The sequence below is a fragment of the Simochromis diagramma genome, unplaced genomic scaffold (assembly GCF_900408965.1).
Source record: "Simochromis diagramma unplaced genomic scaffold, fSimDia1.1 OVJJ01000302.1, whole genome shotgun sequence".
Taxonomy (NCBI): Eukaryota; Metazoa; Chordata; class Actinopteri; order Cichliformes; family Cichlidae; genus Simochromis; species Simochromis diagramma.
The window spans coordinates 8,169,848-8,183,831 of record NW_024386792.1 but is presented as its reverse complement, the minus strand read 5'-3'; the positions used below and the strand labels follow the sequence as shown (position 1 = coordinate 8,183,831).

Below are 13,984 nucleotides of genomic sequence, written 5' to 3'. Positions count from 1 at the left end.
TCTTTCAATTAATCCCCAGCTTGTACACGCAGGTTATATAAACACTGGGGTTTTGATAGTGGCTATCAGTGAATTTAGTGCTGTAGAATCGCACTTACACCAGTCACATGCGGCATTGGGATTAAAAAGGAGGGAGAGAAGGGGATGTACAATGAGAGAGAAAATGGCGTGTCAGGGGATTTGGATTCTAAGATAATGTTGATGATTATTAGAATATTGATCCTGATAACCCACCTGTTATAAAAGAATCAGTGCAAAGCCACCCACACATTGTCATTAGTCATCAGCAGCTCCTTACAGCCCACTGCAGTACATGCTGCCACCCATGATTTAGCTCTGCATCCAGTTATGAGGGGGTGTTTAGCATTTATTATGCAGCACAGTCCCAGTCCCAGTGAGATGGCAGAATGCTGCCCGATCAATACCCCTCACAGGAACCTAGGTTAATTTATTCATTTTAGAATGTACTCGTGCCTCTATGGCCCTCTGTGGTCTTACCTAACACGGTAGGAGTGTTTAGTTACTGACACTCACACCATTGCACAGGCCCTACGTGCTGAAACTCTGACATCATTATGCAAACGCCATATTGGTACGTGTTATTAAGCTGTCGTTTTTTGTGATACCAAAAGTCGGGCTGCCCTTTTAATAATACTGGAGCATGTTTCTGAATGCTCGCTGTATAGTCTGGCTAGAATGTGTAGAATTTGAGTCCGCAGGGTCTCTGTATTGTTAGTATTTGACCTTTAGTTCTTACCCTGGCCTTATGCACCTAGTGTCACACTTTTTGCAAACCATGTCAGAATTTCCTTTTTCATTGTTTTGACCTTTGCTCTTCATCCCTTTGTGGCTTTCCGTCCAAGCACCAGTCGTGTTGTTGGTCTACAACATATCCCTAGACACCCAAATAGTTTCCAAGTCTGTTATGCAGGCAGCATATGCTTGAATTTGCACACACGAGCTACAAGACAATAGCTTCAGACCTATTAGCTTGTGATCTGGACAGGCAGCTACCATATATCCTCTAGCTGCCAAACAGCAGCAGCGGCAGCGGCAGCTCTGCAATCTTATGCTCTCCTCCCCGGCTGCTCTTAAGCAAAACAACAATCTCACCCTTTTCCTCTGACTGAACAGTGATCTGATTATGGATTATTGCAGTTATGGATTTCCATGTAAATAAAACATATCATCTCTAACCATCAGTTTACGCCTCAAAATGTGAGGACGAGATGAATACATTTGTTATCACTGTGATCATTTTGGTTACCACTCATCTGTATTGATTTTTACCGAGCATCATCAATCAAGGCACTCATAATGGATGCTGTCTGAGAGCACATATCTCCCTTCAGAGAATTATCACCTCAGGCTTGGGTCAAGCAGAGATTTGATCTCTTGTCAGTTAGATGAATTGATGTCTTACAGACACAACAGAGAGAGGTAGGGAGAGGATTAAGGTAAAGGTGAGGAGGAATAAAAAGAAGTCTAAAGTAGTTAAACTTCAGTCCTGAGGACTCAAAGGTATAGAAATAATCATATCCATTCTCCATCACCATTTGCCCTGGTTGCTTGTTTAAAAAAGTAGTTAAATGAAATCAATAGTGGTGCTAGTACTGGCCTCCATGCCAAGCATCATCCAATATTTATATAAATGAAGCTTCACAACCTCAATTTACCCTGCAGTTGCCTGTTTAAGGGGCTGTGAAGTACCTGAAGGTAAGGGGAATTCTGGACAGGATATGAAGATGAAGAGAATAAAATAAATTTCTGTCCCTATCAAGATGTCCTTACATAGTCATTTGCATTCATGTCATTTGACAGGTCATGATTTCCAGCTGTACCGAGTTTTGAATCAGGGTGCTCTTGCTACAATAAAAAAGAACCAGATCGTAAATTTCACATGGCAACTTTAAGCCATTATCAGTCCCTAAAACACATTTTCAGAACTGCTAAATTACTAAGTTGTTCCCAAGGCTTGAACTTCAAGCGTCATGGCTACACTTTGGTTTTTTCTTTTACTGGATCAACTACATAAAAGTGAAATAAATCCAGTACTGAATCTGTGCTCTTCTGAAATTCCATGCCACGCTATCAATAGTCAAAAATAAAAACATAATTTCTATTTATATCATTTTATTCATCTCCCAGAATACTTGCATAAAAACTTTAATTGTAGCCTGAGGCCTCTGGTAACAAGTACAGGTATTTGTTTTCCTTTCACTGACAGCTGGAGAGACCCTCTGGGGTTTAAGTTGAACACTGAGGTCCGCTGTGGTCGTTGCATTTCATTATAACCACACCATTTCACTTTTGCCAAGTGCTCAGACTAAATTATTATTTTTCACCCACTGCGAGACATTTCCTCAGACACTGGTTTGATGTTAATGATTCATACAGTGTTTATTGAGATAACTTTAAGATTTAAACTAATCTTAATTTTGGGACTTATATATCTGAAGAGAACAAAAAGGGTCTAGTTTGAAAACCGATTAATGACCAAGTTATACAATTTTATGTTTATGTATGTTTACTGCTGCTTGCATTATGTATAGAATGGGACAGTTCATTCATTTTAGAAAAAAATCACTGAATTCCCACCTTGTCCTTCATAATAATTAGAATGATTTCTATGTGATGGGATTTCTTTGGGCCTGGGAGAAATCCTATGAGCTGTGGGAGGAAACGAAGGAGCTTCGGTATTACATATTCTGTGGCTCACCAGCATTCTGGCTAGCATTTTGGGGATCTCGAGATTGTAAGAATTAACACAATTAAATAGATTGATGAAATGTTTCAATATAACAATATCGTTTCTAATTTTCTTTTTTAGCCACTCGAATTTTCCCTTCAAAATATTTCATTTAGACCCAGTAAATAGTGGCACACTTCAATTAAATTTAATCCTTACTCTCTGCAAAAATCCCCTCCCCCCTCCCCGTTTTTTCCAGGCATTTTGTTGCTTAAGGGACCTTAAATCCTCTATACTTCTTCTCAGGCTGGGTTTACTCCCAGGCCTTTATCAACCTCAACAAGTTATAACAATTTAAAATACACCAAAGCATCTCATTTTGTACCACTTATTGCAAATGATTAAAAAGAAGAACAGCCAAACACCATCTCACAATGTTATCGAATTAAAGATTTAAAGAATGTAAACTTATTGTGTAATGATTGTCAGTGAGTTCTTAAAACATTTTTATTCCTGATGACTTACAAGTTGTAAACATTATCTTATTTATCGCAAAATAACACAAAAAATAATGCAAATTGATCTTTTCGTCTTCTTCTCTTTTTTTTTTCTCAGAAAAAGCTGCTGTAAAATCAGTATATTGATGTTGCCCCCGTTGTGAAATTTTTCAGAACATGGTGCACAATTGGTATAATGCTGCCACGGTATGAGAATATGCACACTAGAGAGCAGTCTGTTCCCTCTTTCTGCAGTCGTTGTGATCCTCCATCTCTCTCTCACATAACATACTGTTCATCTCAAAGGACCCAGGAAACACAACATCTGTCAGTGCGCTAATGTACACAATAAACACCAAAGGGAGAAGGATATATACACGCACCTGGAAATGGCCTTGTATTCAACACACATTTTACATCACATGAAAAACAAAAAAAAAACAAAACAAAGTGACCAATATGTGCAAATCTTCTTGAAGCTGGTGAATAATTCCGTCGGTGGTTTGGATATTATTTGAACAGTATTTTTGATTTTACTATGGATGGTCTGAATGATTGTTGGCTTTGGTGTGCTTGATTCAGTAAGAGGAGGCAACGCTCCTCTGCGACAGCCAAAAGGTGAGAAGCAACGAGAGGCATAGCTTTAGCTCTTTTATACTCTGCTTTCTTCACTTGGATGGAGCACAAATATTGTGATATCACTAAATGAAAATATGATTACTGATAAAGGATGAAATAGATCGTTTTTAATCTATTCACAGACAGGCAATGGGAAAGAAACTACACTGATAGAAAGTCAACACAATGAATGCAAAACAAAATGTGATTCAATCCGAGAAGAGGTCTAAAACTCAGATGGTGGGTTTTACACTGGAGATGAGATGCAGATATCCCTCTTCCCCTTTTCTTCTTTTTTGTTTTTCGTCTTATTTTTTTTAGGGGGGGGGGGGCTGTTTGATGCACTGCAGAGTCATGGCTCTACAGTCCAGGAGCGCAAAGACTGCGTCTGTCGTCATTCATCCTCTCTGACAGGCTTCTCATATACAAATGAGTTTCTGTGAATAGCAATTCATTTATTTAAACACTTTTTTGTAGTTTACAAAAGAAATAGATTATCTTTTTTTTTGTCCACACTTGCACGTCTTCTTCTTTAACATATTTTACACAGTTTTATTTTTACATTTTTAATTAAACTTAAATGTGTTTTTAATATTTTAAATGCTCAAATATTGTGTGTACCATAATACAAATGGTTTCTTTTTTTCCTCTCCTGTGTCCCCAGTTTATTTTTAAACAATAATTAAATGTCCTGAAATAGAAAGACACATTAAAGCTCAAATATCCATCCTCGAGAGAAAAGCCTCAGCGCTGTATTCCTCTCTCTTTTTCGATAGAGCACGAACAGGTCCAAGAGTCCCATGACCATTATGTGACTTCAGATCAGCAGCAGATAGCAGTAGCAGTAAATCCACCACAAAATAGTCAGCCACATGAAGCACACTTCTTCCACATCACAGTGAAATGCTTTGTAAAAAAAAAGTGTCCAGAAGATTGAATAATTCCTTCTGTCCCCCTCCCCGTTGTATCCAAAAAGGAATTTACTGTATATCCAGATAATCACAGGTAAAGACTTACTCAAAAGCAGGGTCACACTTCACATTCCCGAGAAGCTTGTTGTTGGCAAGTGCAAGAGCCATATTCATTGATGATTACCAAAGCTCCCTCAATATGGTTAGGTTTATAGTCAACATAGTACTCTGGTGTAGAAATTGCAGCCATCTGCTGCATGCTTTGCTTTTGCTTCTGCTTACGGCGCTGACTGCTGAAGCACTGCCTCAGTTGCCTTATTCCAGCTGGAAAGCACTTCCATGCCACGTATAGCATGAGCACTATGATGAGAAAGGAGAAGATGAGTGCCATGGTGCCTGTTACCACCTTGTGGATCTGCATGGTGCTCTCTAGGTCATCATGGCCCACTGTGACAGTGAAAGAATTTGTGACCACTTCACTACCCTCGCCCTCATAGGGGTTGGGAGTAATGGGGCCCAGATCCCTCGTGGAGGCGTACAGGCCTGCTGTGGTCACCTCTACTGGGGGATCCTCACATAGCTGAAAAGCATAGACGGCATCCAACACATCCTCACCCTGTGCTGTGTCAGGGCTTGAACACAGCAGGGAATTGTCATGCTGGCCTCGGAAGGCACTCAGCCAAGAGGCCAAGGCACACACATTGCGGCTGCACTCCCAGTCATTCCCTGCCAGGGTAATGCTGTCCAGAGATGACCACGAATCCAGAATGCGCTGGTCCACAGAGGTCAAACGATTAGAGTCTAGCATCAGTACCTTGAGGTTTGGTGTACTCTCAAAAACATGTGGCTCGATGTACTCGATTTCGTTTGCTGACAGGTCAATCTTCTCTAAAAAGTGCCATGTCCAGTCTAGTGTGTTTACAACAATAGTGGCACGATTGTTGTGCATGTACAGAGTGCGTAAAGAGATGAGGCGTGGGAAGTGGGCTAGGTTGACTTTAACTAGCTCATTGTGCTCAAGATGCAGCTCAGTCAACTTAAAGAGGCCAGCGAAGGAGTTTCGTGCCAGGCTCTGCAGTTGGTTGTATCCCAAGTCCAGAAACTGCATGCTCCTGCAGTCCTGAAAAATCCGCACTGGCACAAATTTGAGAGCATTGTAGCGCAAATGCAAATTGGTGAGCTTTCTAAGGCCGTGGAACAGGTCAGGCTCTAGTGCCTGCAGCCTGTTGTATGAGAGGTCCAAGATACGGAGGTTTGGGAGGGGCCTAAAGGTGCCATTTGGCAGACTCTCAATCCGGTTGTTGCTCAGGTCTAACTCCTTGACTCGTCTCAGCTTGTCAAATGCACCCTCCTCTACAACGTCAATGCTGTTGTGATCTAAATAGAGCCAGGTGAGCTGTGACAGACCAGCCAGTTGGCCTTCACGCAGCTCCGTTAAGTTGTTCTCTCTCATGGACAGGCCCATGGCACTGCTCAGATTGTGGGGAATGTCTGTGAGGTTGAGCCCCTCGCAGTACAGCAGCTTGCTGTCGCAGCGGCACAACCTTGGACAAACCCCCTCTACCAAGGGAACTGTTCTTAGAAAAATGCCCAATGAACACAGTATCAACCCAGGGGGCTTCTTCAGTGGCCACTTTAAGTACAGTCCAATTAGAAGGAAATCCATTAGCATAAATATCCAGGGATGTCAGGGAGAAAATGTCCATTGAACCACTCTGGATATCGGTTTTGCCCGTATCAGATCATATTTATCACATCATATCTATCTCGTTCAATAAGCTGTCTCATTCTATGTATGTCAGCTGAAGACAGTGATAGTATTTTTGTTATCAAGTCCCAAAAACTGCCAAAAAAATAAAGTCTCTTTCCTTACGTTATATATCAAGCAGTGGGTGGAGAGTAGAGGGGATGGAAAATCAAACTGTCGTCACTGATCAATCTTATTCGAAAAAATTCCTACTCACCCCTATTCAAAAGCTGACAATCTCCATTCAGCATCTCGCTTTGTGCCCCAACACTAATTATGTGCGAATCTAAAAAAGACCCCACTGTGGTACAAATTCTCCCCCCCTCCCTTCTCTCTTTTCAGTGGACACCAGATCCTTGGCAGGCTTACAATGTCTTAGTTCTCTTCAAGTGAAAGAGCCAGAAAGAGAAGGAATCCAAGTAGCTTTCAGCGAGATGGTAGGAAGTGCAAGTACCCCTGTCTGCATGCATGAGCTCTGTCTCTCCTGCTCCTCCGCAGTCCTCTGCTGCAACGATCAGAGGGAAGAAGAGACAACCAGCGAAAGAAAAAAATAAGCAAGAATATTTTTTTTTTCTTTTTTAAAATAATCTGTCTTCAGCTCTTTCCTCCTTTCCCTCCCGCTTAAGTTTCAAAAGATCTGTCAAAATGTGTTATCGTCCATCGCTTGAAGAAATCACTGACTTGTAAGGTTTAAATCCATTCAAGCACTTAATCATGATTTCAGTGACGGACGCAAGGGAAAAACAAAAAAACAAAACAGGATATAAAGAGATGAACCCTGTTCACTGTTTTCTTGTGTAACAGTATTCCTCGTCATCTGAGTGGCTCATATTGGTTCGGTAGCCGCTCGCATCCCCCGTGGCTCGCAGGTTTCGTTTACTCCCTTGCTCTCTGGGTGTCTTCTCAGCCAGCTGGAAGAGGCTGCTGAAGGCTGGTGCTGGTAGGCAGGCAGGGGCGGTAAATGTGGGAAGCAAAGGAGCGCGCAATCCCTTGCAGCAGACCAGTACACTGACAGCGCATGCAGAAGCACCTTCTGTTCACTGAGTGTCGTCAGCCACTCACAATTCAGAGTGCTCGCTCCCTTTCCCTCACTCTCTTGCTCTCTTTCCCTTGATCGCTCTCTCACTTGTTCATGCTGCTCCCCTCCTCCTCTTCGCTCTCACATCTTCCCTCACTGCTTTTTTCTTGCTGTGTTTTTCTCTGTGCCTCAGACATTTACATATCCAGAATGGGCTGGGCTTAAACCAGGGGCTTTAATGAACCCCCTCCACCCCCCATATCTCTAGCGCTCTCTCTCTCTCTTTCTCTCTCTCTCTCGCTCTCTCTCGCTCTCTCTCACTGTCTCTCTCTCTCCCACACATACAAACACTCCTTCCCTCCCTCAATGACTGCAATGAAATCGGCCTCTTGACGTTGTCTGATTTCAGGCTTGCAATGATGAAAATGGGATCTTATATTATTTCTTTTCTTAAACAGATGTTTGCTTATATATCTGTGCTATATAGATGGAGAGGGAGGGAAAGAAAAGATATATAATTTCATCAAAGAATTTCTAAATATCTTCAATGAGACTTAAACGCACTAGTCACCATGTATGTCCTTCATTATATCATAGATGCCACAGGAGCATACGTGTATATATGGTATACTTGTTGCTTGCTTGCCAGCAACAAAGGCTGGCCAGTGAGTCAAGATGATTATGGCATTCTTCATGTGCTCAAACCACCAGAAATTCTTTGTCGCTGACAGTTATTGCTGTCTGTGTCCATTCTGAATGCAGATGCAATTGTTTCCCACATAATATTAGCATTAAGCTAACATAAATATTCCCTCTGAAGGCTCACTTGTCTTCCTTTGCACTTCTCTGGAATTGCTTCTAGCCGTGTCATTGTTCTGCCCTAAAAGTTCAAAGACAATGAGCTGTGACTGTGTCTTATAGGCTTCACACGAGCCAAGTTTTAAACTTCTGACTCACCTCCTTCCTTTTCTGAGTTAATTGCACATTGGCTAACGGAACATTCTTGTTCACTTATTCAGAAAACAATGAATTTAAGATGAACAAAAATGAGTCTGAACAAAAAGATAAAGAGTGTTTTTTAATTTTTAATTATGCCCGCTTGACAATCCAGGCTGAGGATATAGAGCCAAGTATACAGTGTGAGAGCGAGACGAGAAAGGATGGGAAAGGGTTTACATCGGCGTACGACCTCAGCATTCCTAGCCAAACTAGCAGTTTCCACAAGTTTCTCGAATTTATTGCCTAATTCAAAGTATAGACAGAAACAATTCAGAGGATTGTTTCAAAATGTAGGATAGATAGAAAACAGAAACAAATGTATATTAGCAACAAGTGCAGAAAAAGCAGAAGCCAGAATGATATGGGTAAAAATGAAAATTTGACAAAGCACAACTTATTTTCTTCTTTAGAGTTTTACAGCCTCTGGCAACTGGGGAATTGCATTACTGCCATCTTCTAGAAATAATTGCGATTTGCTAAATAATTCTGTAGAGCAGATCATGAGTCGATCAATAGATCTTTTTCTATGCAATGTTTCTGCTAGTATTTATCTCTGCATTTCATTGTTGCAGGTGATAAGCATACAGAGCCAAGAGGCAGGTGCAAGCATTGATTGGTTAATTGGGAACAGGTGAGGTGGGTGTGATTGTCATGTGGTCATAACCAGGAAGACAGACTGAGGACATCTGGTGGATGTTTGAGGGGTGACATGAAGCAATGTGGAGCACAAATATGGATTTCTTTCCCCTGCATTTTAGAAATTTAAAAACAAAAAGAATGTCATTTACACATCATAAGCCTTTACATTTTTTAATCCCTTTTATTTTTTTTTAAATTCTTCAGTTTTTCTCACCACTGTGTTGTATCATTATATGTATATCTCTGTCACATTGTCATGAGCCTGGTGTGTTTTAAACATCAGGAGTGAGTTTCTTTAAATTTGGAACAAACATTTGGTTTGATTCAAGGGTGATCAAAGGTCAAAAGGTCACTGTGATTTTTTTTTTTTTTTTTTGGTCCTAAGGCAACCCATGAAGAGTCTTTTTGAGAAGTGGCTTAAATATTTATTTTTATTTATTTTTTTTAGCATTTGATATTCATTATTTATTTGTTTAATAGAAAATATTTGTGCTTATGCTTGGAGTTAAGAGATTAGTTTAAATTAGGTTAGTAATCAAGATTAGATCTTATAGTGTAAAGCTCAAGGTCACTTTGACTTCACCTCACTCCATTCTCATAAATGTGATATCCTACAGTTTCCAGGATGGAATTTCATTACAACTGGAGCAAATGCTTCACTTAGACTCGAGGATAAACTGATTAAAATTTGATGGTCAACATTTAAGATCACAGTGCCGTCACAAATCACATTTGCAGCCATATCTCAGGATTCTGTGTGATAATTATTCACTTAGTGTCAGACGTAAAAGCGAACTGTGGACCGAGGATCACGCAGATATGTGGAAAACTCTTTGAAGTGTGGATATTCCTTTTCCCACTTTTTTCCTCAGCGTGCAGTTAGCAGTCATACCAGAGGACAGTGATGGCATGCTTTAACAAAGAAGCTGTCTTGATGTGTGTCTGTGTACTTTTTTTTTTACCTGGTTGACAATATTTTTAAATCTTGCGTCATGAGTGTTTTTCATATTGTTAATAAGAAAAACTATTAAAAAATGTTATATAAGAATCAGACTTTCTAGCTATCAGTGATGCTCATACATAATATAATATAATATATAGTAATAATATACACATAATATCATTATTTATTTAGTAATTCATAAATAGCTTTTAATAACGAAGTGGTTATCAGTTATGGTGTATCGTCAGCAGACTGAACTTGATTTGAGGGCTCAAATATGTCTCAAAATTAGAAGCATCTGTGATTGCAGGCCCATTATTAAAATCATTTATTGAATCAGATGACGTCCCACTGTTTGAGTCCGAGAAAACAAGGCAGATGATAACTAATTGGCCTGCCGCAGCGATAATGTTGATGGGCATCTCGGAAAGCATTGAGATAGGGGTTGGCGGAAACACTTACACCCCAGAGTGGAAACAGCAAGACATGATTTCACGTCCACAATGGACCGGGAATTCCAGCAGATGGAGGTTGTCTCAGTTTGAAAGGGTCACAAGCGGACATGGAGTTTATTAATTTCAATTTTCGTATTTGTTGTGTCTCTTCCTTAGCATTTTAATATCCACAGTAATGATCTGAGGAACAGAGGAAATGTCCTGTTTCCTTCACATTTAAACCAGTAATGACAGTAGCCTCGTGAAGGCTTGTGCAGTCTGAGTTTACTCCACAGTATCAAGAAAAGATCCACTTTGTTCAAACAATGATTTTAAAGGAGATTGTACTAACTGCAGCTTGGGTAAACAAAAAGGGGAGCGTCATCATGTTCAGTGGGGCATGTGACAAGAGGACCGTGGGTGTCACACTAGGTTATAGCTCCTTGAAGTATGCTTTTGTATGATGCAAAGTTTATTTGTGTAAATATTCTGAATTATTAGCATGACTTGTCCATGTTTTTTAGCTTTAGGGCTGATTGTTTGGTTGGATGTATGGAGAGATGATTTACTCAGCAGAATGGATGAACTTAGAAAACTCTTTGTATTTCTCCATATAATATGATGGAGGAACAATAGCTCAAGGCATTAAGAACACAAGTCTGCCATTACATATTAAAATCTTTAATTCCACGTTGCTAACCCCATTTATATAAATGCATGTAACTTTCAAGTCTGAGACAGCTTGCTCTTTCTCTGCTTATTTTTTGTTGTTGCTTGAAACAGCCAAGCTTGTTATTGTTGGCTGGATAGAAGACATTGCCAATGATTGGCCTTAATGGCTGCTTTTTCCATATTGCATATCGTTGAACTGTCCAAAGTTCATTGTACTTTCAGTATCTGGCATGTTTTGAACCACACGGGCACTTTAGTTTAAGCGTTGGATGTTTTTTTGTAAACCACAGAGACTTTCATAATTCCCTCAGCCAGACTCTTTTTAATTTCGGTGGTCTTCTCTGCAAATGCGTTTTGCTTTAGTGACTAGAGTTTTAATTCAGGATTTGATGATTTGCTTGTAGTTTCACCCCACACTCTTTTGACTTATCTAGTCTTTTGAACATGCTAAACACGCACAACATTTTGAACTTTGAAAGAGTGCAAACATAGAACTTTGAACTTCTTATTTTGATTATGTTGTATATACCTTTTTTTTCTGTAAACACAGGATATTGATGAAGTATTCCAGGTGGGTAGCTATATCAGAGATGAAACCTCTATGTGGCACTGTCAGTTCTTCCCTTTTAGATGGCATGGCTCTTAACTCTGTCCTCAGTGAAATACAATTATGTGAAGAACTGGACTAACTGCATTGACTAGCATGTTACTTCCCTAAAGTCTAATGAGTATAAATTTGTATATGTACATAAAATCTAAGTTCACTGAACTTTAGCATCCTTTTATGTTAACAAAATGTGTCAAAAAGCAAACAAATAACAAAAAAGTCACTAAGTCAGACTGCACTCATAAACTAAAGAGTTATACACAACAGCCAGATAGATGATAAACATCAAATGCACTTGGTTGTCAGAGTAGGCTCCGACAAAGATGTATAAACTAAAGAACAAGAAAGAAATGCAGTGCATTTTTGTAAGGCACATTTGAAGAGAGAAAATATGCTGCTGTTACTTTGTGAGAAGATCTCAAAAAGTAACGCAACATGCCTCTAAAGAAACAACTGACAAAGAAAGTCACTGATATCTATCAGTCTAGAAAGGGTTATAAAGTCATTTCTAAGGCTTTGAGGCTCCAACAAACTATGGTGAGAGCCATTATTAACAAATGGAGAAAACTTGGAACTGTGGTGAACTTTCCCAGGCGAGGCCAGTCTACCAAAATTACTCAAAGAGTGCATCGGTGATTCATCCAGGAAGTCACAAAATCAGAATCAGAATCAGAATCAGAATACTTTATTAATCCCTGGGGGAAATTATTTTTTGTTACAGTGCTCCATTTTAAACCAACATTAAGACAAGACAGACAATACACTAACTAAGAATAGTACAATATATACATATATACACATACATACATACATACATACAAAAGACCCCAGAACAACAACTGAAGCAAAACTGGCATCAATAGCAGAGTCTCAAGGTGAAAACTACTGCTGAACAAAAAGAACACAACACGTCTTGATGGTCACCAAGACTTTTGGTGAAATCGTTTGTGGACTGATGAGACGCAAGTTGCACTTTTTGGAAGGTTAGCATGTCATTAAATCTGTCAAATTAACACAGTATTTCATAAAAAGTACATTATACCAACAGTGAAACATGGTGGTGGTAGTGTGCTTCAGGAATTGGATGACTTGCTATAGTTGATGGAACCATGAGTTCTGCTCACTACCAGAAAATTCTGAAGGAAAATGTCCAGCCATCAGTTCATGACCTGAAGCACTTGGGTTATGCAGAGGGCAATGATCTGATCATAACACATCAGATGTACATATCTATCTATCTATATAAGTAGTGGTACCTAGGCCTCTGGGACCCTCAAGCTCCCATCTCAGGTGCTGTTCCCAGATCTGCTGGAGCCACTCACCTAGCTTGGGGGTCAATGCACCAAGCGATCCGATTACCACTGGGACCACTGTTACCTTCACCCTCCACATCTTCTCTAGTTCTTCTCTGAGCCCTTGATATTTATCCAGCTTCTTGTGCGCCTTGTCCCTGATGTTGCTGTCATTCAGTATCGCTACGTTTATCACTACAGTCTTTCTCTGCTTGTCTACCACCATTATGTCCGGTTGGTTAGCCACCACCATTTGTCCGTCTCTATCTGGAAGTCCCACAGGATCTTAGCTAGGTCATTTTGAACCACCCTTGGGGGCATCTCTCATTTTGACCTCGGGACTTCCAGGCCATACTCGGCACGAATGTTCCTGTACACTATGCCGGCCACTTGGTTATGGCGTACCATGTATGCCCTGCCAACTAGCATCTTGCACCCTGCTGTTATATGCTAAATTGTCTCAGGGGCGTCTTTACACAGTCTGCACCTGGGGTCTTGCCTGGTGTGATGGACCCCAGCCTCTATGGATCTTTCTTGGATTTCTCTTTCCTGAGGTATTCACTAAGCACATGGTCAGTTGTGGTCATCTTCCTGATGTACTCGTGGATGTTCGTTGTGTCATCCTGGACAGCGGTTCTGACACTCCCTAGTCCTCAGCCTATGAGAGAGAGAGAGAGAGAGAGATGTACTGCTTCACCAAGCAGTTGAACAGGTGTATTTTTTTGTTGAAATCATCTGTGTGTATTTGTGTATTTGTTGCTCTGACAGAGTGAGAATTAATATGGTTCTAAATTGCTTCTGGCCATGTCCAAAGCAACACGTTCCCAGTTGAGAAAGAGAGAGAGAAAACAACACAGTTTTCCCATGTCACAACACAGTGCAGTCACACACTTCTTGCTTTTACACTGAAACGAGATC

The 13,984-nt window shown here is 40.3% G+C and overlaps 2 protein-coding genes across 2 annotated transcripts in view; one reads left to right on the top strand and one right to left on the bottom strand.

Moving 5' to 3' along the window:
- ctnna2 (catenin (cadherin-associated protein), alpha 2) overlaps positions 1-13,984 on the top strand; it is a 334,263-nt gene that overhangs the window by 180,924 nt on the left and 139,355 nt on the right. The gene's annotated exons all lie outside the window — the stretch shown is intronic.
- lrrtm1 (leucine rich repeat transmembrane neuronal 1) lies at positions 3,183-8,428 on the bottom strand. Its single transcript, XM_040024191.1, has one exon. It carries the CDS (start codon positions 6,385-6,387, stop codon positions 4,834-4,836), a length of 1,554 nt encoding a protein of 517 aa, XP_039880125.1. The 5' UTR covers positions 6,388-8,428; the 3' UTR covers positions 3,183-4,833.

Bases quoted from the DNA above. Each gene is read 5' to 3' on its own strand.
- lrrtm1 (XM_040024191.1), bottom strand. From the start codon at position 6,387: ATGCTAATGGATTTCCTTCTAATTGGACTGTACTTAAAGTGGCCACTG.